The sequence below is a fragment of the Strigops habroptila genome, chromosome 1, assembly GCF_004027225.2.
Source record: "Strigops habroptila isolate Jane chromosome 1, bStrHab1.2.pri, whole genome shotgun sequence".
NCBI lineage: Eukaryota > Metazoa > Chordata > Aves > Psittaciformes > Psittacidae > Strigops > Strigops habroptila.
The window spans coordinates 42,822,858-42,847,735 of NC_044277.2; the positions used below are offsets into that span (position 1 = coordinate 42,822,858).

At 40.1% G+C, this 24,878-nt stretch overlaps 1 protein-coding gene across 7 annotated transcripts in view; it reads left to right on the forward strand.

Moving 5' to 3' along the window:
* PRKDC (protein kinase, DNA-activated, catalytic subunit) overlaps positions 1-20,400 on the forward strand; it is an 81,812-nt gene extending 61,412 nt beyond the window's left edge. For 4 of the 7 annotated variants that reach the window (XM_030469787.1, XM_030469804.1, XM_030469822.1 and 1 more), the window contains 18 exons: positions 1,071-1,260; positions 2,390-2,564; positions 2,652-2,842; positions 4,541-4,721; positions 5,236-5,396; positions 6,968-7,179; positions 8,333-8,420; positions 8,740-8,883; positions 12,436-12,640; positions 13,193-13,260; positions 13,532-13,752; positions 14,084-14,176; positions 16,067-16,156; positions 17,380-17,451; positions 17,537-17,738; positions 18,164-18,352; positions 18,920-19,059; positions 20,027-20,400. In XM_030469787.1, the coding sequence (XP_030325647.1) occupies positions 1,071-1,260; positions 2,390-2,564; positions 2,652-2,842; positions 4,541-4,721; positions 5,236-5,396; positions 6,968-7,179; positions 8,333-8,420; positions 8,740-8,883; positions 12,436-12,640; positions 13,193-13,260; positions 13,532-13,752; positions 14,084-14,176; positions 16,067-16,156; positions 17,380-17,451; positions 17,537-17,738; positions 18,164-18,352; positions 18,920-19,059; positions 20,027-20,231 (2,827 nt within the window). In that variant the 3' untranslated portion in view covers positions 20,232-20,400. Of the gene's footprint in view, positions 1-1,070; positions 1,261-2,389; positions 2,565-2,651; positions 2,843-4,540; positions 4,722-5,235; positions 5,397-6,967; positions 7,180-8,332; positions 8,421-8,739; positions 8,884-12,435; positions 12,641-13,192; positions 13,391-13,531; positions 13,753-14,083; positions 14,177-16,066; positions 16,157-17,379; positions 17,452-17,536; positions 17,739-18,163; positions 18,353-18,919; positions 19,060-20,026 lie in introns of those variants that run through there. The other 3 variants (XR_003989090.1, XM_030469814.1, XR_004389905.1) reach the window with 3 other exon arrangements.
* The last annotated feature ends 4,478 nt before the right edge of the window (positions 20,401-24,878 follow it).

Sequence of the window (24,878 nt, forward strand, 5' to 3'; positions counted from 1 at the left end):
CCCTGTCACTATCAGTGCTTCACATGTTTATAGGAAAGCTAATGACCAGTGCTGTAGTTAGAGATGTCTGCTGTGTGACTGTTGCTAGAAAGAGCAAAGGTTCTCCAGATTAGCTTCTAAGAAGCTGGAATGCTTCTTTGAATTTGAAAGTTTTCTGTCCTCCCCACGGTATCTGTCTTCATCCAAATCCATTCTTAAAGTGCAAATCTAGATTCTTTCTCCTTTCCTGAGGGACAACTTCTTCAACAGCTCTGCTAATACCCAGCATGCTCTGTAATTTATTATCTCTTAGTATCAGGGAAGCACGGCTACAGAAGAACTTACAGCAGTTAAATATTAGGCAGAATACATAGTATGCCTTTCTCCTTTAGAGAGTCTCAAAACATTTATGACTTAAAGGGTTGTCAGTGTCTTAAACACTTCTATGCTTTTAGAAAATCTTTATCTCATCTTAAATTGATGCCAAACGATGTGCCAAACCCCACTCCAGACTACAGTGCTATCCTCTGCATTGAATAACAGTCTACATAATGAAAATGCTATTAAATTCAATAGGACTAATTGTAGAATGAAAAGGATTTAGTATTGGTTCATGGCAATTCCCTTTCAAAAGTTGAGTATAGTCGCTGGTCTTTTCTGCAATACAAATGTCAATGTTTTACATGTGTTGGTGTGATACTCATTTGAATTGCAGGTTGACATAAAATACAGCCTGGCACACTATATAATTGAGACTCCTGTTTGTTTGCATTTCTGTCAAGTTATGGCTTGGTGAACTGAGAGGTTGTAGCTATGATTTTAAAAGAACAACCTAAGAAAAAATTCCACTCTATTATGAACATTTTCTAATACTTAATCATGTCAATTCAAGATCCTAGAATGCTCTTGGGATCAACCTGGCCCTGGTTATGACTTTCCAGACTCTGAGGACTATGTTTAGCCTTTGCTAAAGGTGATCACTGTAGCTTCCCTTTTTTTCCTAGCTTTGTTTACTGTCAGATCAATTTTTTTGAATGCTCATTCCCTTGATACAGACCAGAGTGATTTGTACTCCTGTTGTCATTGCACAGGTGTTTCTTTCTTGACAAACTACAGGAGAAACTTCTCTGTGATCAGGCCAATGATAGTATGGAGGTGGATGAAGAATATGGTGCTGGTGAGCAAATGGAAGTGGATCAACAGGGTGAAGACATTTACTCAATGATTAAGAGCTGCAAATTTAACATGAAAATGAAGATGATAGAAAGTGCCAGGAAACAGGTGATTGTACTGTCTAGAAGCTTCCAATTTTTTGAGAAAATACATAGAAACTACAGCTGGAAAAGCCTCTTAGGTGGTGTTGGGCACCTTTTTGCCAGGACAGACCTTGTCTGTCTTTGAACCTGCTGTCCAGGACATTTTGAAAACTCAAGAAATTCAGTTCCACAGTAAAAGAAAACAAATGGATAAATGTTAATTACAAACTTGACAATAATTTGTCATTATTGGAAATGTGCCTGAAGGCCCTTTTGATCCACAGATGGTTTATGGCACTCTAAAGGCCAGATAAATAAATTATTTGAAATGCTTCAGTCTTAATGGAAGCAATGCTTGCAACCAAACATTACATTTGTCATTTACAAATAATCTTTTCTGTACAAGAAAACAAATCAAATTCAGATTGAATCAATACCATTTACTTCAGTTAGCAATGATGAAGAATTTTATGAGAGTATTTTTTATGGTTTTTATTAACACTGTTAGTTTAACACATACCTAAAGAACTCAAGCTGAGTGACTTAGAAATTTTATTTTGGATTATGCTGTTAAAATGACTGAAACATAGCCTTCTTTGATGGTGGGCCTTTTGTGTTTCAAGCTTTAGACAAGATGAATAATATTGAAGTCAAGGTTTCCTTCATCTGAGATGCTGCAGAAATCCACAATCATTGACAAGAGTTCATTTTAAGCACTGTAATAACCAAATATGATGTTATTGCTGTGTTGACTATGCACTTTTATAGGAGTAAATGAAAAATAAGATTTCCTTTAATGTTACTTCTATGAAACTTTTCATCAAAACACAAAGTGATTTGCTTAATGGTATTATAAACCAAGTTACATTCCCCATGCGTTGGTACTGCAGAACTGTTAATGCCTGTTTAGTCATACAGATAGAATTATTTTAATTTCCTTGGTTTGTCCCTCTGTTCTTTTTTTCTTCTCAAATTTCTCCATTAGCACAGATTTGATTTTGAATATGAGACTCAGCAAGCAGTGGACCTCTCTTCACCTTACTATAGCTTTGCTTGCCTTACCTAAATCTTCTCATCCTTAATTTGATTGCAGAAAGGTTTTATTTCCTCTTCAGCTATATTATCTGAAAATTCTGTCTTAATCTGAATTACAGAACAGCCTCTCGGTTGCCAAGAAGCTTCTGAAAGACCTACACAAAGAAGCCAAAACAAGGGAAGACTGGCTGGTGAGGTGGAATTATGCCTTTTGCCGCTTTACACATAGTTGCAGCCGGAACCAGAGTTGTCCTGAACGCATGCTCTCAGTGTTAAAAACCATCTCCCTGCTTGGTAATGACCTTCTCTTTGCTTCACATTGTTTATTATACAAAGCTGCTTTGTTGTCAAATTACCAGCTTTGTTTTTGAATTCCAACAGAAGATACCAAATCAGACTATCTTTGCCAGAACATAATGGCCTTCCGAAACCAAAATCTTCTTCTGGGTACAACATACCACATCATGGCAAATGCTCTTAGTCAGGATCCAAGATGCCTTGAGCAAATTGAGAAAGAAAAGGCTGGAAAAATATCGCTACTGTCAGGAGAAAGTCTTGCGAGTCCTGAAAAGGTAAATGAGAGGGAAAAGAGCTTTTTAGGTATTTCAGTATTGTAATCACTCCTTCAATAGGTAGTGATGGATATGGATAGATACAGAGAATGTGAAACCCATCTATTATTAGCAGTGATTTATCCAGGAACACCAAATAGGGAAAGAGGGGAGGAGGGAAAAGCTGTAATTGCTATTTTGTCTGATTTTGCTCTCCTGAAGTTCTGCACCACTGTACCTTTTTTAATTGGGAGACTGTTCCTGTGTTTCTCTGTTCCTGCAGTTTGTGTGGAGGGAAAAGACCTAGTCATAGCACCTGCATGCACAGTGGCAAGACAAGGCTTGGGAACATGATCCTCAAAAAATGCCTTTATTTCAGTTGGGCATTTCTGAGCTTCTTCATGCCATCAGACTCTTACTAAGATGTTTATAATACTGATAATGATACACTAATTTTACCTAAGCAATTTTAGTGATAGAGAGAGCTTTTTAAGGCAGAGCATATGCAGGTCATCTTTCCCTATTTTGGGAAGGTGCACATTTGAAGAACACAGTGCCAGTCCATGCTGCATCTGAAATCATGTGTGTCGTCATTTGTACCAGCTGTGGCGCTGACTTCTTGTCTCTCAAATTAGTTGAGTAAGAATTTGAAATACCACTGCTGACTTATTTCTATTAATTCCTAAAGCCACAATGAAGACCCTTAGATACGAACCATATGAGTATGAAATAGCAAAAAATTGTTCTTAATTTGTGTCTTTGTGGTTGTTAAAGAAAAGCAGATGAAGAAAGAGGTTCCTGCAAAAAAGATTTTAAGTTCTCAGGTATGAAGAAACTTAAACAAAAGCTGAAGCTTCATTTATTAGCTAATTATTAAGAGCATTCTTCTCAACGAAATCTAAAAGATGAGCATAAAAGCTCTTCTGGGTCAGATTGGGGTACGAGATATTTCTATAAGATTAAAGACCTTAGCCTTATTTTAGCTTAGTATTAAGCAGTACTCTGAGCCTCATAGTTTCCCTCTACCTACCTGAAATTCAAACTGTTTAATTCTATTTACAGCATTTTGCAGTTGTTCCAATTTGTTCTGCAGCAATTTTGTATATTGTTTAATAACTACAATAGCTACAATGTCTGAGGTTGGTAATCTTGTTGGCAATATGAGAACATAAGTACTTGATTGATAAACATTCGGTTGTAAAGATCTTGTCAAGTCCTTCATTGCATCGGCTGCCTTAGAAATGTATGATCAATATGACTATGTTTGCAATAGGGAAAAAGACATCAGATTTTAAATAGCTTGATGCATGCTTTCTTATTTTTTTAACATAAATTCTAAGTATAACTGTTAATGCGGATGTTGTAGATATAATGTCTTAGTAGGAAAAAATAGCATTTTTTATTATGTTTTCTGTTAACTGTTTGCAAAAACCTCTAGTAACTCTTTTGCAGTTGTAAAAATTTCACATAACATGTCCAAAGTCTAATGTAAGTTAAAAGTGTTTTTTATACTTTCCTGTTGAAAAATCTGAAAAGTCTGGAAGTCACTGCTAGAAATAATGTCCCAATTTTTTTTCCCTTGTACCAGCTGCTCAAAACATTTCATACAGTTAAAGTTTTACCCACTCAAGACTTGCAACCAAGCTCTGGTTTCTGAAAGAATTGTTGAATGCTGCTTGCTAACGTGTTTTTTCTTTCCGTCTTACGGTTGAATTTCAGGTGTTGGCAGGCCTGAACAGAAAGGCTTTTCAGTGTTTCAGCAGTGCTGCAAGGAAGTCTGAAGAGGAGGTGCAGTCCCACTCCATGGAACATGCAGATGTGACGGGAGTTGTTGATGCTTATATGACCTTGGTTGAATTCTGTGACCAGCATCTGCGTAGAGAAGAAGAAAATTTGCTTGGTGAGTCAGGATTTCTCCTAAGCATGTGAGGTGGATTTATCTGTGATACGTGACCTTTTGTGATAGCCAGGAGATCTCACTGAGCCACACATCCTGAATTTAAATGGAACAGTTTGTCCTCTAGTTCAACAGTATTTATATTCCCTTTCCCCCCCGCCACTATTACTGATAGCTTTGGTACTAGTGAATCACTCGTAGTCCCCTCTCACTTGTAAGAAATATATCATACCCAGCAGATGCTTCCCTTATTCCTTCCCAGACCACAGCAGTGCTGTATTTAAAGCCGGCAAGATACCAGCAGTGATGCAGCTTCCTGATAAAGATAATCCTTACAGTTCCTAAGTACATGTGTTGCAGATGTGTGCAGTTTAAACAGATGGGAAGGAGAACAAAGTAAAAATACAAAATACACCGAAAAAAAAATCTGAATTGTAAAGATGAATGTTCCAGATGATCAAAGACATGGAACAAGTGATGGTGTTTCTGATAATTTTTGTTTAATGTCTCTTGGCAGAAATTAACACCGCAGATCTGCAGCTATTCCCAGCTATTGTGGTGGACAAAATGATAAAAGCTTTAAAACTGAACTCCAGAGAAGCCAGGCTGAGATTTCCTAGACTGCTGCAAATAATTGAAAGATATCCTGCAGAGACATTGGGTCTAGTGACACGAGAGGTTAGTTGCTTCCATTTTCCTGGCAGCAAATATTGCTATAAATCAAATTTAAAAGGTGGGGGGTGGAGGTTGGATGGTTAGAGAGGTTAGACTGGTAAGTTTTGCTTCAGGTAAATCAGATAAATTTTATCCCATCATTGTTCCTTGTCTTTTCTCTAACTTGCTGTGTCCAATTCATATTGACGGGAACTTTTTTCTTACAAGTTTAACTTTTTATCATTATTCCAATTCCAAATGTTAGTTTGAGTACTGCTGGAGAAAAACTGTGTTGTGGGTTTGTTGGTTTTTTTCCTTTAGAACAATCTAAGTGGGCTGATAAAGGTGGTTAGTCTTAGGGTGAGGAACTTAATCTTATTTCCATAGGCTGTTTCCTGTATGCAGGAAGCCAGCAGCGTTTCCAGACTTATTTTCCACATCTCCCACCTCTCCCTGTCCTGCTTCACTTCAGAAGTTACTACAGCTTCTTTCTCCTTTGTATTTCCCACTTCCTCCCTTCCACTACCCGTCCCTGCCTTGCCATTCCACTGCAGGATACTGTGAGCCATGCTTACCTTCCCTGCTGTCATGGGACAGATAAGCTGAGATGTCTGTGACTCATGCCTGTACCTGCCTTAGCCTGCCTGCCTGCCTTTTCAAGCCCGTGTCCTTGTGCTGGTGTTCACAGAGTGCCAGGCACTGTCAGAGGAAGAACTCAAGGCAGAAACGTGGCTTAGTTATCCCCAGAAACTGAGGAAATAGCAAAAATGGCTGAGGTGCGCATGGTGTGGCCACAGTGGAAGTCCGATGGTTCAAGCTGAACCTGAGACCTGATCCAGTTGACAGATCTCACCCTGAAAAGGAGTTCAGCAGGCAGTTTTTTGTCCTCTCCTCTGTCTTTCTGTGAGATAAATACTGGCAATCTGATCTTAAACTCTATTAGAAAGGTAGGAAGGGATGAGACAAAAGGAGGGGAGTTGTGAGTCTGGCCTCTGGCTATCACAAGAAAATATATTGTAATAGTCTGTTCAAAAGTGATACAGTTTTTGGAGGGAAGTGAGCATGAAATATACTGGGGGGAGTGCTTTACTGAAATAAGTATCTGTCAGCAAACCCAAACCTTTTTAAAGTTAAAGGAAGGACAAAACTGCGGTAGGAGTCCCAATGTTCCCCTTCCTGGCTTTTTTTACTCAAATCAAGACTTCAACCCAATGGTGTTTGAACTATCCCTTCAGATTTTTGAATTATTTGTATGTGGTGATCAAAAACTGCTATATGCACCCAGACAGAAAAGCCACAGGTTTGAGTGTAAAACCCCATCTTGAAAGACAAGCTGCAAATCTTTATAATGGAAAACCTATTCAGCAGCAGCAGCAGTGGGTGATGATGGTAGTAGTAGTAGTAGTAGTAATAATACTAATAATGAAATCTCTGCTTCACTGGAGGATGTTTTGTGCAACCTAGGTGACATTTTCTGTTTCCTTTTCATGTGTTTCTGTCTGTCGGGCTGGGCCACAGAGCAGTTTTGTTTGCTTGCTACGTTTTGTATATTTTCCAGGAGGACCACAGTTGAAAGCAGTGTCTGTGTTTTGCAGCTTTCTTCGGTTCCCTGTTGGCAGTTCATTGGTTGGATTAGCCAGATGATGGCACTACTTGACAAGGATGAAGCAGTAGCCGTGCAACATACTGTTGAAGAGATTGCAGATACCTATCCCCAGGCAATCATCTACCCTTTCATGATCAGCAGTGAAAGTTACTGTTTCAAAGATACTGCAGCTGGTTGTAAGAACAAGGAATTTGTAGAAAGGTGAATTTGCAATCAGAGGAGCTCTTTTGTATGTTTTTTATTCAGGAGTGAAGAGATTGATTTATTTTTCCTAAACAAACTTTTCTCTAGGGTGGGCATGAGGAACATTAGAGGGTAGTCCCATGCATACTGTGTTTTCATTTAAAGGCACAGGGAAAAACAATACATAACTCTCAGTATTAGACATACTCAGGCTGGTGGCCTGAATACATGCTCAAGTGCTGAGTACATACAGTCCACAGGCTGTGGGAAGTTTTTCCAAGATAAAACAAAAAGACCACAGAGAAGCAACCCCTTTCTCCTTATAATTCTGTGGTGGTCAAAGTTTCTTCTTTTTTCCCCTGCTCTGCTGAGGTAGAAGGGAAATCTGGTCGTGATTAGGCTCTTTCTGTAGCAGACTTCACAGCAGTGTGAGTCAGTACCCATCAGAGGTGAAGATTAAGCTTGCTTAGACATTTGCAGTCTTTCTAATACCAAGAGAAAGCAGAAATGTTTAAATAGAGTAGATGCTCCTACCAGACTTCAGAGCGGGCCAATGAAGTGGATGCACGTTATCTTGAATGGCAGCTCTTTCGTGTTCTTCTCTGCTTATTCAGTGTGTAGCATGCACCTTCCTCTACAAGCCCTCCCTTGCCCATTTTGCCATGCAATAAAACCTGAGTTAATCCCCAGGAAAAGTCAACTTTTATCATGCAGTGCTGTAGAACCACTAATACAATTTTAGTGTCTTTCTGCCTTTTTTTTTTTTTTTTTTTTTAATCTGTGATACATTTGCTGAATTTCTTTGCTTAAAATAAGAAGATAAAGTCTTGTGCTTCGCAAACTATCATCACCCTTGAATAACTGTCATGACAGGATGTATAGTCTAGTTAATGCCTATTTATGTTGCAAGTACACTTTCCACTCCACCACCAAGCTCCAGTTTTCATAGTGGAGCACTTAATTAAGAAACTGGGAGCTGTGTGGTGAGGACAGTCAATATATTAACAATCATGCAGTCCAAGAGACAATTCTCAGGGAGTCCTGCCTATCTGTCCCTAGAGTATTTTACCAGATTCTTGAATATGGCAGACAGTCTGGATCATTGCTCATCTGCAGGCTAGGTGGTAATGGTAGTTCTGTTGCATTGTGATGTGCTTTTTTTCTTTTAAAGAATCAGGAATAAATTGGACAGAGGAGGAGTAGTTCAAGATTTTGTTTGCTCCCTGGAACAGCTTTCTAATCCCATAATGATTTTTCAGGTAAAATGTATTTGGCTTTTCCCCCCTCTTTCCCTTCCCCTTTATTAACCTCTGGCAGAGTGCTGTCAGTAGCTATCACTGGTGTGGTCTCCTTCCCTTATGCCAGCTGGCTATTTTGTGCTAGCCCTTTTCAGCTTTTTCCTTCCAGGGTGAAGGGAAATATTTCCATAGCCTTTTGATTGCTCTTCTGATTATCAAAAGACACATTAATTAGCTATTTGTAAATGAGGAAATACAAATGCAATCTGAGCAGATTACCAAAGAGCAAGGGTCAGCAAACTTTTTTTCTCAGTACTCATCTGTTTCCTTCTGTTTGCAGGATTGGGTTGAGGATGTCAAAAACGAGTTGGTAAAAGCTCAGAGAAATAAAAATAAGCTTAAGGAAATGTACGAAGGAATGTACAAGAGTTTGGGAAATTTAGATGCTCCTGGCCTTGGATTGCTGAGGAAAAGGTTTATTCAGGTATGTGTGATTACTGAGTCATGTTGACATTGTGTGCTTTTCTAGAAGGTACCTGAAAGTCAAAAGAGGAGGCCAGATTACAGCTTTTACAAGTGCTGCAGGACTTGATAAGACAAGAGATTAAGTTGGAGATAGCGGGCTGGGGTTTCTTTTCTAAAGTCTAAGTCCACATAAGTCCATATACTATGCCCATAGAAACTATGGACTTAGTATAGTTCAGCCTCAACCTCTGACTGCTCTGCAGGACTAAATGTTCCCTCTTACTCAGCTTCTGCCTCCCCCATCCTGCACACTGCCAGGTTCTCAGGGCCTAGGCCTCTCTGGCCATCCAGAAACATGCACAGGAATCTGGCCTTGGGTTTTTGTTTTCCCTGCTGCCAAGGATGTATGAGCACCATAGGGTGTTTTGCTGTATTATGCTACTTAAATTTGCTGCTGATTCTAAGTGATTTGGGGTAAGTTATTCAGAAGAGTTACACCTATGAAGAATTATGGAAAGAACTTTACGAAACTGAGATCTAAAATTGTGAAAGTCAGTGTGGAAAAATGTGGAAAAAACCCAAACAACTCTAGTTTCATACATAAATTCTTTGGGTTCTGGCTGACTATTGCAATTCAAGAACAAAATCTTGATCTGTGATAGTTCTGTGTAAACATCAGCTGTGAATACTCAAGAGCAGTCAAGAAAGAAAAGTGGCTGTTAATCATCATTAAGAATAGAGAACAAAACATGGATTTGTGCATTGACATAGCAGTGTTCTCTCCTTCTTTCTTCTTGAACACTGTAGTCCTTGTCCACAGTTCTCAATATAGATACAATGAAACTGGATAAGGTTCAAAGTGGCAAGAATAATTAGAGGTACTGGGTAGCGTGGGCAGAAGAAGCAACTTTAGCATTCCTCCATTTGGAAAAAACACAATGGGGCCAGGTACAGCTCTTAACATCAGGAGTGCCAAGCATAAAGTAAATATTCTAAGGTAGCGGAAGATTCAAAATAAGCAGGGAGAAGTGTTTCCTCATTCAGTACACACTTACGTGCTGAACTCCTGCTGCAGGGTATTATGGATGCTTTCATGGATTTGAATAGCAGGTAGACAATAGCATGGGGCTCAGGGAAATGCTTTGAAAGCATTTTCATAGAAATACACACTTCTGAGTCCATAAATCTCTGAGCTGCAAATTGCTGGAGGCCAGGAGAGTGATACTCCTGTAGAAGCAGGGCTGTATGCTGGTACAGTATGCGCATAGCCCTGTGGCCAGGGCTGGGTTGATCCAGGTCTCTCCCATATGGCCATTCTTATGTCACATTAGCATTAGATAAACTTTCCAAGTGTCACTAGGGAGATTCCTTCTCCATGAGCAGGGAAGGTGGAGGATGAGAGTAAGGTGGAGTTAGGAGGAGGTGAGGCGATACAGTAGCAGAAAGGGCAATTAGGAGTTTAGGGCTCCTTGAATATGTTCCTGCAAGATAAGCTGGGTCTCTGATGGTAGTGACTTTACACTTAGGAGTGTGGAAATAAGAATAGGCAGGATGTTGCCGCTGTTGTGGTGGGGGCAGAAGGAAGAGAGCAGCTGTAGGTTGAGCCATACAGGGTACAAGCACAGCAAGGGACCTGGCAAGCATGAGGACAAACTGGGCTGGTTGTTGGGATGATTTGAGTGTGCCTCAGCCCCACTTGAAAAATCCATGGCTCTTCAAAAAGCTTAAACGTGTGCAGTAGTAGAGGATACTGCAAGTAATGCTGCTGGATTTTTAATTGTTGTTGAATTAACTGAACAGGGAGAGAAGATCAAGGAAGATGCTGGAAGAGGGGAAAGGGGTTGTTCCCCTCTGTTGAAGGGAAGAGGAAGAGCAGTATTCCTTTCACACACTAGTGGCTGCAGGAGATGGTGCACTGACTGAATTCTTTGCCTTCACAGTGTGGTATTCATGAAGAAACAGGGTAGTGTCCTTGCTGGGGAAAAAAAAAGTTATATCTCTTGACTGACACATAAAATTGCTCTAATACGTGGAATGCTTCAGGCTTGTAATCTTCATATGTATTATTTATGTACAATTTCAATTGTAACTTAAATGATAGGAGTTGCATTTATTTTTAACATGAAATTGCAGTAGTGCACAAATTAAACACTGTTGATAGATTGTATTAATTGTAATACAGTGTTTAAGGTTATTAAATATTTGCAGCCTTGAATTTAAAAGTAAAGAGCAAAACAGGGAAAGCAATTAGATGATCATCTGGAAAGAGATTTAAAGTGATAAAGATGTTGACTGTAGCAGCCATCTTCAAAAAGATATTTTCTGTATTTTCATTTACTTCAGTGAAATAGCTGTGTCCTTCATAGCATGGGAGAAAAATAATCAGGTGTTGAAAAAACAAGTGAGTTTACATGTCTTTCCAAGCTGTTAATACCAGTTAGGTCCAAGAGGGGACATCTGGTTTCTTCTAGAACCTTGAATTATGAACACAAGAAGTCAGCTCAGTTAACTACTTGCAGATAATATTTACTTTGTTTCTTAAATGGATCCATATGAAATGTCTTTTCACTTTTCATTAATCAGGATATTTGAAATACTTTAGAAATACGGTTTTATACGTTTATACAAAATTATCTCAAAGCACATGAATAATAAATGTGATGGTAAATAAAACATTTAAATTGATACTTTCTAATCTGACACAAAAAATTCTCTTAATACATGAAGCTCTATGACATGCATTACCTATACATACAATGTATCTTTTGGTTAGCAAAAAAAGTATGTATGATATTAGCTAGGTTGTATTTGTTTGCTATGTAGTATGGTTGCTGCTAGTTGAAACAAAAACAAACAAACAAAAAAGAAAGAAAAATAACCTTAAGGAAAAAACACACCTTCCATAAAGCACAGAGTATTTATATTTGGGGGGGGTGTGCGGGAGATTAACTTATCGTGTGTATTTTTTACTTTTTTTTACCATTTTTAAATCAAACATTTTAGGTGCTTTTTGGGTTTAGTTGCAGCAGGTTGAAAGTGTGATGACATCTAAAGACTGCAGCATCAATTAAATGTTCTAATAATAATCCTATATTTAGATTTATGGTGGATTTTCTATTTAATAGGTAAAAAATAAATATTTGTATTTTATGTTACTATTTCACTAGCTGATTAGCAATTTTTGTAAGCAGATGAGGTATATATATTAAGTTTAATGAGGCGCATTATTGATATGCTCACCCAGAATCCAGATGCAGCTGAAGGAGGTAAAAAGGGATAAACTTCTGGTTTTGACATGACAAAAAGGTTTCTGATCTAATTCTACACATCTTTGGTATCACTGAGTTGGTAAAATGTGGGTATTCCTGTTGGTGGCAGCTGGTGAGTCTACCAAACAGTCAGTGAAAAGGTTTTGACAGACTAGAAATAATGGAGAAAAAAAGAACTGGAGTGGAAGGACAATTGACACATTTTAGGAGCTCAGATGCGTAGATAGGAAGGTATCATTTTGGTGTTCCTGGGGAGTCCTAGCACTGTGTTAACGCAATTCCTTTCTATAAATGAACCTCAGGCTTTTGCGAAGGACTTTGACCATCATTTTGGAAAAGGTGGCTCAGTACTGTTGGATATGAAAATTAGTGACTTTAATGCAATTACAATTTCTCTCCGCTCAAAAATGAACAAAAACCATAAAGAGCCTGGAAACCTGAAAGAAATTTCACCATGGATGAGCGAATTCAAAGCTGAGTTCTTGAGGAACGAACTAGAGGTTCCTGGTAAGTTCCTCTTCAGTGTCAATGGTGAACTGTCCTTTACAAGGAAGTTGCTACTCTTGAACTCTACTCCTTATGTAGGCCTTATCACCCTTTTTTCTGGCCTTACGCAGAGGTATATTTCATCTGAAATAACTCTGTTCATTCATCATCTCTTAGATCTGTTCTTAAGCTGTAGTCCTGATTTTTTAAAGTTGTTTCTAAAATTATATCTCTTACCTAAGAACTTAGTATTTTTTTAAAGGCCTGACTCCAGGAAATCTGATCTATAAATCTGATATATGTTTAAATCTGGTTCAGAAAGGATGTGTCCTTTGAAACCATTAAAAGCTGCAATTCTAACAGTGTAACAGTTAACAGTTTAACATATTAGTAATTCATAGATGAAATCATATGATGTGTATGATGAATTTTTATGCATTTTTAAATATTTTCGTCATAGCTATGTATCCTACCAATTTGACAAAATATTTGGAAGTGTGTTCTGTCCTTAAACACACTTTAAAAAAAATAAGTCTATGTAACCATTTTTCTTTTACTTTTTTTCCACTTCAGGTCAGTATGATGGAAAAGGGAAGCCACTGCCAGAGTACCATGCAAAAATCTCTGGATTTGATGAACGGGTATGATTTTAAGTTTGAGTCAAAATCCTTTGCGGTGTAAATTTGTGTCCATATTCCATGTGAAGAATTTGACAATAGCAAGGTTGCTGCTTGTGTATACATCTTACAGCACATAAAGGAAAGTCTGCAAGTGGGTATTTGTTTTTCTAGTAATAATTGAGCAACTTGATTATGCCATGTAGGAATGAGAGATATGCTTAATTTCAGTGATTATTCTGCAAGGCCAAGTCTTCTGTCACAAATATTTTGCTTTTTCCTTTCTTTTTCCAAGATAAGTGTAATGGAATCCTTGAGGAAGCCAAAACGTATAACAATCCGAGGTAGCGATGAGCAGGAGTATCCTTTTCTTGTCAAAGGTGGTGAAGACCTGAGACAAGACCAACGTATTGAGCAGCTGTTTGATGTAATGAACATTATCCTTTCCCAAGATGCTACATGTAGGCAAAGGAATATGCAGTTAAAAACTTACCAGGTCATCCCCATGACAACAAGGTAGGCATTTATTTTTGAAGGGACAGAAGTCCTTGTGTTAACATCTATTACTTCTGGGATGTTGGAAAGTGAGACTTCTGTCTGCCATATTCTGGTGTTTTGTGTCTTGACTTTTTTATTATTATGATTTATTTATTTTACTTCTAAACAACATGAAATTGCTTTGTCTGGAAACTTTCAGAGTACATTTGAATTGGTAGCTTTCAACCTTCTTTTAGGAGGCACTAGAATGTGTTACTTCCTATTTGTGGTGTAGCTCTGAAGTTCAACTCTGAGCTCTGAAGTTCAACTCTGAGCTACTTGTTCACATCTCTGACTTATTTTTTTCCAGACTGGGGCTCATCAAGTGGCTGGAAAATACTTGTACTTTAAAAGAATTTCTTAAGAATAGCATGTCTGAAGAGGAAAACATCAACTATAACAGGTGATGCTTGGTTTAGCTGTCTTCTCTATTAGAGTCCGCTACTAATGGGCTTTTGATACTGACAATCTTGTGGCAGCATTTTATTTCTTAATAAGAATGAAATAACAGCACCTATAAGCGAGGAGGCAGTTTGTACTTCCTGACCCAAATTAGTAATTAGCAACTGTTTGTTTAATGAGTACCATTGTACCTGGAATATCCTCCACCCAGGTTGTTTAAACAAGAGGCTTACAATTATAATCATGTGTGACGTCACTATCATCACCATTTCCTTATCAGCACATTGATTTTACAAGCAAAGGATTTTGATCTCTTGATTTGATCAGGCAGGAAATGGACGTAGGTCAGTGAGGGGGGGAGAAGAGCAGAGGCAGAGCTATTTAGATGCTGGGTTCAGCAGTGAGTCAATGACAGGGGAAATTGGCGGCAGATGCACAAAACACAACTGTAAAAGAACACTCTCATTTTATACAAATGCTGGGTTTGAATAAATTAGCTTTCTTTCTCTTGATTGTAATTGGAGGACTAATAGTTGTAAAATGGATTTAATTCTAGCATTTCAGTCTCTTTCTATGCTGGAATTTAGACATGTAGTTTTATTTACCAGTGTTGTTCTTAGTACATAATCTCTGTTTGGATTTGTTGGAGTGTTGCTGTCACTATTTATTTTTACAAGTCCTCTTGTTTATGGGGCCAGTTGGAGTAATCTCCAGCGTGGAGGTTAGGCTCCAGAGAGTCTTTATTTCCACAATTACTGAGTTTGTGAGCAGTTCAGGAACTGCTACAGCTCCTGCATTACTGCTGTCTGCTTCACTTTTGTGCAGCACAGCGGTATTACCTTAGTCTCAGTTCATTGACTGGGAAGGTGGAGGACTCCTCGCATGGAACCACCTCATGAAGGGAGAAAATTTCTAATCTACTAAATGTAGAAGATGAGTGTCTTTCCAACAACAGTTGATTATTTATCCCCCCACAAAATAGCTTTGTTTTATTGCTGTATATAGGCTTTAAATACTTACCCATATGTTCTTCAGTCAAGTCAATTAAGACACTTTATCTTGAGCTATGGTTGAATGACAGCACTCAGAAAGGAAAATTCTGATTAAATCCTCACTGGCAATATTTCTGTTGGGGTGGGGGGAATACCTTCCTGAAGTTTTGACATCCTTTTCTTTATCCCAAAGTGATGGTCTGTGCAGTCTATAAATGATAAATACTTCTTACATGGAAAGGATCTGTATATCTCAGAACATGTTTTGGAAGAGAGAAGGCGGGTGCTCTGCTAAGTTGCTCTCTCACTGGAAAGGAAGTTCAATGTCTAGTACATTTGGTTAAGATGGGAGAAAAAGATCAAAGTGTTCAATAAGCCCCCACTCCTCCCTTCTTGTACACACTGAGGAGATAATGGACTGCCTTCCCGCATTCCCATGGACAAACAGCAGCATTTGTTACATACCTACTACTGGTAGGTATGTGTGGCAGTGGTAGGTAGCAGTGGTAGGCTGCATAATGCCTCTCAAATGGATGCAAGACTGTTAAAAATATCTTTCCCTCCCTGGAGAAATTATTTTGGGTCTTTCTTCTCAACACAGTATCTAATTTTCACAGTGCCTATTGACAAGTTAACACCTTTGAGGGTTCTCATCTTCTGTCAAATATGACTGAAGTGCATTCAAAGCTAGGGGGAATGAGATGGATGGATCAGCATATGCACTGACTGCATAAACTTCATTTCCAGAGCAAGGCTAAGATTAATGTAGGCTGCAGCTACCTGACTCTTCCTGTGCATTAAAATCTCATAGGTCTTGGCAGCACACAGCCTGCAGGTGTTCAAGTACAGAGTGGTAAGATAATATAGGGAAATCATCAGCTTTTCTTTCTTGTCCTTAGCAAAAAGGGACCTCATGCTACCTATTCTGAGTGGCTGTCCAAGATGAGTGGGAAAGCGCAAGGCATCTCTCGATACCAGGTTATGTACAGGTAAGTGTTGAGAACTGCATGTAAAATGCAGAAACTAGAGCGTGCACACGCATATACTTGTAGTACTTCCAGGAAAAATATGATCTGCATTATAATTTGCTAGCTAGATCTGATTTTTGCTCATTTTACTCCTTGGTCTTACTGGAGATGCTCTGCAGGAGGAGTTTAGTACTGCCAAAATCCCACCAGAGCATGGGAATGCTTCCAGAAGCTTGCTCGCTTCTTTAAGAAAGTGTCTAGTTGAAGAAGAGCATCTGCTTCTATATTTTGTAGGTGTCTTGCGCCTTCCCGATTATGCAGTTAGGTAAGCTGCCTCAGAGCCAGAGCACCTGCTGAAACTGGACAGAGAAAATCACTGTGATTCACTGAGAATTTAAGAATATTTGATGGTTCAGGTCCCAACTTGAGCATCCTCTCAGAGGAATTTCCACACCTGCCTAGATCTAGCACTGAAGAGGGGGAAGGGTGAAGTTTGCAGTGGAGCATTTCTGATGAGCTCATAACCTGCTTAAGCAAGCATCTTGCTTTTTAAAGGAAAACTTTGACTCCTTTAAATGAGTGCATCTGCATTAATACTTGTATTCAGATCTGGAATGTGCTTTGGAAGTAAATTCCCAATCACCCCCACTCACCTCATGTTGGTCTCCGTCACAGAGCTGTACCCTAATACACATTTTGGCTCCTGGTTTAAAGTGCAATTCTCTACATTCACAGAATAGAGGACCTTTAAGGTTCATCTTGGATATTAGGTTGTGAAAGGGTGGGTTTTGTGGAATTTATTTTATTGCTTCTTTATGTCTAACTTATCCAAAGCCATAAAAGATTACAAGAGATGCAGAGGTAGAAAGACTATTTAAAGATGTTCATATTCTGGCCTAGTTTTCCTTAAATCCAGCGGCACTGAGATACTCCAGTAGTCAGTATTTCATAAAGAAAATGATGTCTGGGATCTTGTCTTCTTGGTCCATACTGATATTTGACAGTTCAATGATACTGCCCAGAGAAGCTGGGGCTGCCTCATCCCTGGCAGTGTTCAAGGCCAGGTTGGACAGGGCTTTGAGCAGCCTGGTCTAGTGGAAGGTGTCCCAGGGAGGTTGGAACTAGATGATCTTGAGTGTCCCTTCCACCCAAACCGTTCTATGATTCTGTGTACACATCTGAACTTCTAACACCCAGTGGGCTGTTATTGCAATAGCTAACGTTATTCCTTCTTTAATTTGCAGGAACGCTAACCGTACAGAAACAGTTAAGTCTTTCAGAAGCAGGGAAAGCAGTGTTCCAGAAGACCTGCTGCGGTAAGTGCACTGTTAATGACTGCAGGTTGTGAAACAAATGTTGGTGGTTTATCTGTATGCAACAAGTGACTTCTGTTTTGTTAAGGCGAGCCTTTGTGAAAATGAGTACATCTCCTGAAGCCTTCCTGTCCCTGCGGTCCCATTTTGCCAGCTCTCATGCACTGATGTGCATCAGCCACTGGATACTTGGTATTGGAGATAGACATCTGTCCAACTTCATGATTAACAAGGAGACAGGTGGCATGGTGGGAATAGACTTTGGATATGCATTTGGCTCAGCTACACAGGTATTTACTTTTCTAATTAATTTGTTACAGCTTTTATGTGCAATGACACGTCTGGTCTCAGTACTAAATTTAATGCTCCTTATTGGCCACTATTCTGATGCAAAATAATGTTTACAAGTTATTTCTAGTTAATAGAAGAAAATCTCTGTTTCCAGATGCTTGTTTTCAGACAAGCAGGGAGCAGTAGAGTTTCACAGAGTCTATGTGGTATGGTGGTATATAGTTCAGCCATGCTTTTAACCATTATCACTAAATATTCGTGACTAGAGCTTTGATGGTCCTGTTCTACCATGTCACACATTATTTTCAGTTAAGTGACAGAGAGGGTTTCAAAACTTGAAAAGAACAAAATATGTATTTCTAATCTTTCTACTCAAAGGCTTTTTAATTCTTGTTTTCTTTTGACTGTCCTTCCCCTTGGTTAGTTTTTGCCCGTGCCAGAGTTGATGCCTTTTCGTCTGACCCGCCAGTTTGTTAATCTGATGATGCCAGTGAAAGAGTGGGGTCTCATTTACAGTGTGATGGTGCATGCTCTAAGGGCTTATCGTAAGGATCCAGATCTCCTCATCAGCACAATGGATGTATTTGTAAAAGAGCCTTCTTTGGACTGGAAGGTGGGATTTTTCCTCTTTCCTTTTTCTTCATGTGAAAATTCTTAAACAGTAATAAGGATAAAACTGATCAGAAAGGTAAATATTTCCTGATGCTCACTCAGTGTTCCTCTTATCTTTCTTTGTTTTACTGAGTTCTCAAAGAAACTGAACTCAAAGGATTTGAAATTGTCGATGGACAAAGAATAGTAGTATATTTTTGTGTTATCATTGTATTGTTCTTTATCTATATGATAATCCTAAAAATGTGGGTCTCGATCACGTTATGTCACTTATGGCAGCAGCATACATATTTTCAGCTTTGTGTATTCAGACTCTTATATTTACATAACAACACTCTATTGTTCAAACTAATAATTACAGAGAAAAACTCTGAAACTAGTTGCACTTCGGTAACTCCAGTTGTAAATTAAATTTTGAGTCACTCGCTGGCCAGATATCATCACTACTTTGCCCTCCATTGCATCTGCACTTGAGAGTTACTGGCTTGACTTGCTAAGATCTGGCAGCTTAAAGGGCTTTTTAAGTATATGATTTATGATAAATAGGGCATATTTGTTTTCTGTTTAGAACTCTGAACAAAGACAGCTGAAAAAAGGAGGCACATGGATTAAGGAAGTAAACACATCTGAAGTAAACTGGTACCCTTTGCAAAAAGTCAGCTATGTCAAACGAAAGCTTGGAGGTGCCAATCCAGCAACAGTCACTTGGTAAGATGCTCTCCTCCTGCTTTAATCTGCTCCACTAAGAGCTTTGGCAGTCTCCTGTGTAAGCATTTTGCTCCCTTCAGATAGAATGGCAGCTAGGGAAAGAGAAGAGGCAGACCCCCTGTCAAAATCAATTTGGTCCACATACAAGCTCTCTGCCAGCCAAACACCAGATAACTCCCCTTTAGTGTTCTTGCCGCAGCTCGGGCCTCCTGAGCAGTTTTACTGTTTCTGGCAGCACACACATCCCCACCCGGTAAGCCTGCTTAAGTTCTCACTCCTCAGACTGCTGTTCTTTATGTTCATCTCCACAGCTTTTAGGCTAGGGGTAGTATTTAAATCAATATGCTTCTGCTGGACAGCTGTATGGGAGGCATAGAGGTATGCTATTTCCCAAAACCACCAAATTCAAATCTGATGGCATTCTCAGGTTATTTATGTCAGTCTAGTCAAGTCTGGTTAAAGACAGAATGTCTTTAAAATTCAGTTAAAGTACAATTAATCCCTTCCATCCTCTCTTAAAAAGACATTTTGAATTAATCAAGAGGAGAAAAAAAAGCAAAGAAAAGCCTGTTTTAAAACCATACAAACACTGAAAAGTGCAGGACTTGGGAGGAGTCCCTTTTGTGGTCAAGGCTGTACTGGAAAAGGCAGCAAAATATTTCTTGCACACACAAATCAGCAGGGCATGTAGGGAGATAACAGCTCAGATGTGAACTGCTGTATCCTTCTTTCATTTAGACACCTTTGATGAGATTGAAATATTCATGGTAAATATTCTCCATAAAGGACATCTGAAATCACCAGTCTTGACTGGCCAGGCCTTCTACAGCTATCGAACAGGCCCCACATCTTGAAAAATAAAGCTGCATGAATTGCGTTCAAGTACTGTTTGGTGTTTAAAAATCCATCATGGATTTTTTTGCTTGTTTCTTTTAGTAAGAGCTTTTTTTTGTGTTCTCAATTTTAGTGATGAACTGCGTCTGGGCCACGAGAAGTCGCCTTCTTATAATGAACTTGCAGCTGTGGCTCGTGGTAATGCTGATAATAACATCAGAGCCAAAGAGCCAGAGGATGGCCTTTCAGAAGAGGCACAAGTGAGATGCCTGATTGATCAAGCAACGGATCCCAACATTCTTGGAAGAGTCTGGGAAGGATGGGAAGCCTGGATGTGAGGGGCTGCCAGGGGATCCATACCCTAATGCACAGCTGCAAGCAGATCAGAATTTTAAGGCCAAAAAGGAAAAAAACCCCAAACTCTTAAACAATGAGATGATAAAAGCGGTTAACTTGGCTAATATAGGAAATAATATTTTTTGTATTAAAGCTGTATTCAAACAGTGACTTTTTTTGTAATCATTTTTCTTACCTGTGGTTCTGTAACAAAGCAGCTTTATTGTCTATGCGTTGAAATCAATGTAGAGAGAACTGGAGGGGCTGTAAAGCTTTAAAGACTTATGTGAAAGGCACTGAAATCGCTCAGATGAAAGCACATATTCATACTTTGTGAACTTGTAGGCAGCCTTGTAGTCTGTGCTTTTGTCTTTTACAGAGACCTTGGTGACAATCAACTGAAACCACTCTGCAGACAGAAGTTATTTGTAATTAAAACTAGGAGATTTTCATATCAATAGTAACAGTGAAGCACACAGTAAAATTAAACAGAAAATGGCGTTTGGCTCTAGATAACACCTAAAGTATCTGAATGGCTGTTTCGTTACTGGATAATGAGATAGTAATGATGAGACCATTCCAGCAGATTTTTTTAACAATTGGAGGTTATACTGTTATCTCTGTCCTTCAGAAGTCTACACTCCTTGTGTTGTGTTAATTCCAAATTACTTGTTTAGCCACTGCTGGCACAGCAGAGCACTGTAAGCTTCTTGCCGTAACTGTAGCACAGGAATGGCTACTGCACTGTGGTGTTTCTTTATACCGAAGTGTGGCAGTTGTGCCAGATGCAGCTCTTTCTCTCGGGCAGCCACTTTTCAGTTGTGCTGGTTTTGGCTGGGATAGTGTTAGTTTTTTTCACAGTAGCTGCTCTGGGCTGTGTTTTGAATTTGTGCTGGAAACAGTGTTGATAATTCAAGAACTTTGTTGTTGCTGAGCAGTGCTTACGCAGAGTCAAGGCCTTTTCTGCCCTTCGCACCACCACACCAGTGAGCAGGCTGGGGGTGTACAAGAACTTGTGAGGGGACACAGCCAGGACAGCTGACCCCAACTGACCACAGGGATATTCCATACTGAATGATGCTTAGCCTATAAAGCTGAGGGAAGAAAGAGTAAAGGGAGACATTTGGAATGATAGTGTTTGTCTTCCCAAGTCACCGTTACGTGTGATGGAGCCCTGCTTTCCTGGAGATGGCTGAACAACTGCCTGCCGATGGGAAGTGGTGAATGAATTCCTTGTTTTGCTTTGCTTTTGTCTTTATCTCAAACCCCAGGTTTTCTCACTTTTGTCCTTCTGATTCTCTGATGCTGGGCAGGGATTAAGCCATGACATCAGGTAACCTTGGTGGTGAGTGCAGTGCAGCACAGATGGCAAGGGGGAAAAGAGTTCTCTAAAATATTACAGTTGTTTATTACCCGGAGTTCATTGTAGGAGATGGGTTTCCATTGGGGCTTTTAATAATTATCATAAAAGGTGTAATAAAAATGAGTCCTTGCCCTTTCACTGCCTACAATCTTTCCCTACTGCCTCTGTGGTGATGGGGCAGGCCCAGTCTCACTGAGGTGCATGACTGCTGCTGACACCAGGCTTGAATGAATCTCAGCTGGAGAGCTGGGAGTCTGCCTCCTGGATACAACTCCATGGAAAACTCAGGATGGGGAAGGTTGCTCACCGAGGCCTAATGGATAGTGAGGGAGCTCTTCTGTTTCAAATACTTCCAGAAACAATTACTATTTGTTACCTTCCTCTTAAACAACTGAGCACATGTATTATGTCAATAGTGTTACAAATCAAGACATTCAGAATCTTTTTGTCAGATTTTATTAATTTGACATATTGCTCAGCTGTATTTTTGTAGAGGAAATGTCTATTTAAAAATAAACTTTCAGATGGATACCTCATTTCAAAAGTTAACTTAGAGCATTTTAATCACAGAACACACCCACATTTACCCATTTATAGAGATGATAGCTGATGGACTGTGGTTATTTTTTTCATAAGTGTGTGTGATATAGTCTATATACACTTGTGTAAGGTGTCTTGGTGCATTTCATTTTTTCAATATTTGGTATCCGACAAGACAGCAGCAGTATGACTAAGGCTTCGTTAGGTGAGGCACCCTGGCTTTCACCTTGTCGCTCTACAAATACAAGTTTAAAGCACAGTAAAAAGCCACATGAAAAGGCAAAGGGGACATCTGGAAATCTAGTGGCCACTCGTACGAGGTGTTAATTGCACTTTTGGCACATATCTCAGATACTCACTGGGTACTTTGACCTGTGCTGGGGAGGACAAAGTTTAGGTTTATAGTTTAACGAGGCTCTTCTGAAGGACTTCAGCAACAATAGATGTTTGTGTGCAGCAAGACTCCCTCCTTGGCCTTTGGGAAAGGAACCGAGGTGAACCCTGGCCTATGCCCTCTTCTCCATAGCGAAAGGCCCTCAGTCCAGGGGTGAAAGAAAGACTTTGAGGCAGGTGAAAGTAACCCTGATGGTGCAAAAGAGCTTAGAACATGCCTGTGGCACTTAAAATAGTTAAAAACTCCATTCTGACACCAAAGTAAGTGCTATAATTGGAAGCCTCAGCTACATCAGTGCTACTAGGGGTGTATTTGTTGAGCTCAAGTGCCAGCTGAGGAGCAAAACAAAGCTGCTGGGTTTTCATGAGCAGAAACGCATCCTATGCGAAGCAAGTGGAATTGCCCTAACGGAGTTTTCCGTGTGCAGCTGAATGAGCCTGGAACTAACCTCCAGCATATGTGAATCACAGCTGCTGTCCCCAATCCTGACTGAAGAGTGCTGCTCTCAATAAAGCACAGCAGTTGAAATGAAAGGGCTGAAGCCAGCCCATGAAGCAGCAAGGAAAGTTCTGATGCAACACAAACCTCAAGTCGCTGGGCACAGTGCTTGATGGGGCGGGCTTGTTTGGCTTCCAGAAAAGAATACAATGATCAGGGCTAGAGACTGTTTCAGGTCTCCTGGTGCAAAACAAAACTGAGTAACTGTTCACAAGTACGGCAGAGCATTTTCTTCTCAGATTAAATAACCCGGTGTGTGCTTTATCTGAAATTCATTGGTTGCAGCTAAAAAGCTATGTAAAGTGTTAGCATGGGTTCTTGGGAGGTTCTTCTTAGTGTATACAATAGATTAATGTTTAAGCTGGTGCTTACCACCCCTGTCAGTGTTACAGTTTCCCCCTATCCAAAAATTACAACCCTGCTGAGCACAGAGGGAGGCTCTGCTGCCTGCAGTCTCCTTTCCCAGCTGATAAAGAGGTTCCTGCATGGGGCTTGTCGTACTCAGCGTTTTCCCTTAGTCTCCACCACTGCCCCCCGGTTTAGATGTTATCTTGTGGTGTCTGTGGCTGAGATGTGGCACAGCATGTTTGGGCTCAGGAAGGAGTCTCTGAGCTCTCCACAAGAACAATTACTGAGGCTCGTCTTCAGCTGTGGAATAAGGAGTTCACTACAGCTCTCCTGGCCTCATGCTGAAGGGTTTGGCCAGCCACTTCGTCAAGTCAGATAAGTCAGTGCCTACATTTAGAGACACTCCTCTTCAAACTTCATGGTTTTCGAAATCGAGGACTTAAAATAAGCACTTATTACAGTTGCCTTAAAACACTTTATCTTTTCCCCTCCCAAATACTGAGGATGAGGGTCTGCCAAGTCACTTCATTAACACCGTGTGCCCCAGCTGGAAATGATCTGGGGTTTAAAAACTTTTTTAAGCTCTGCTGCTTGTAAGAAATGGCATCTGTGCAGCAAGGCCATACCCTGGCAGCCACCCACAGCACAGAACTGTGCCTCTGGTCTTGTAGAAAGCTACCTTACATTAAACCAAGAGTGTCCAGAATAAGGGGTTTAGGGGTTGGCTTGTTGCAAATAGTTTTGGGAAGGAGTGGCCTAGAGGGACTGGAGCAGATTTGGTTACAGTTTCCGCATTATTTACAGGGGGTTTGTTTTCCTTTCTGATGGGACAGGAGAGGGGAACACTTGCTCTACCTGTCCATTAGACTCACAATAAATGATGCTGTGCAAGATTTCATTTAGTTAGACAGAGGATGTAGCTGTGAATTTGAGCTCATGAAGTTCATCTCTAATGGAAATTCATGCAAAACTTGCATAAGGAAAAGATTCAGCGCATCCACCACAGAGCATGACAAGACAAGCAGTGCAGGGTCTGAGGCATTTCACTGTGGCAGCTCTTGGCCTTTTGGAGCCCTGGTACATGGAAGATTCAGTTCATCAGCTACAGGTGCCACTGAACGAACCCAGCCCAGGCTGGGCTTGCACACTTGCAGGCAGGCAGAGCACAGGTAGTAAAAGAGCTAAAAAGAAGAATCCTTTCATTTACTGGCAAGTTTTTCATTCACTCAGAGCAGGGTGGCCGCAGGCTGGATCAGTGCAATGAGCTGACCCAAGTGTCATGACGAGTAAAATACTGTTACGACTGTACTGTTACGAGGGAGAGGCAGGAGCCTCGACAGGGGTGGGATGAGAGTTACAGAGGGTCTGTCCAGCGGTCACTGTGCTGGCTAATGAGAGCCAACGCCAGCCTCAAGGAGGTACAGTCCCTCCCTAGGAGCGTGTTGGCAGGTGTTTTGGCTCTCCCCAGACAACTTGCACCTCCTCATCTGCATGTCCCATTCCCTC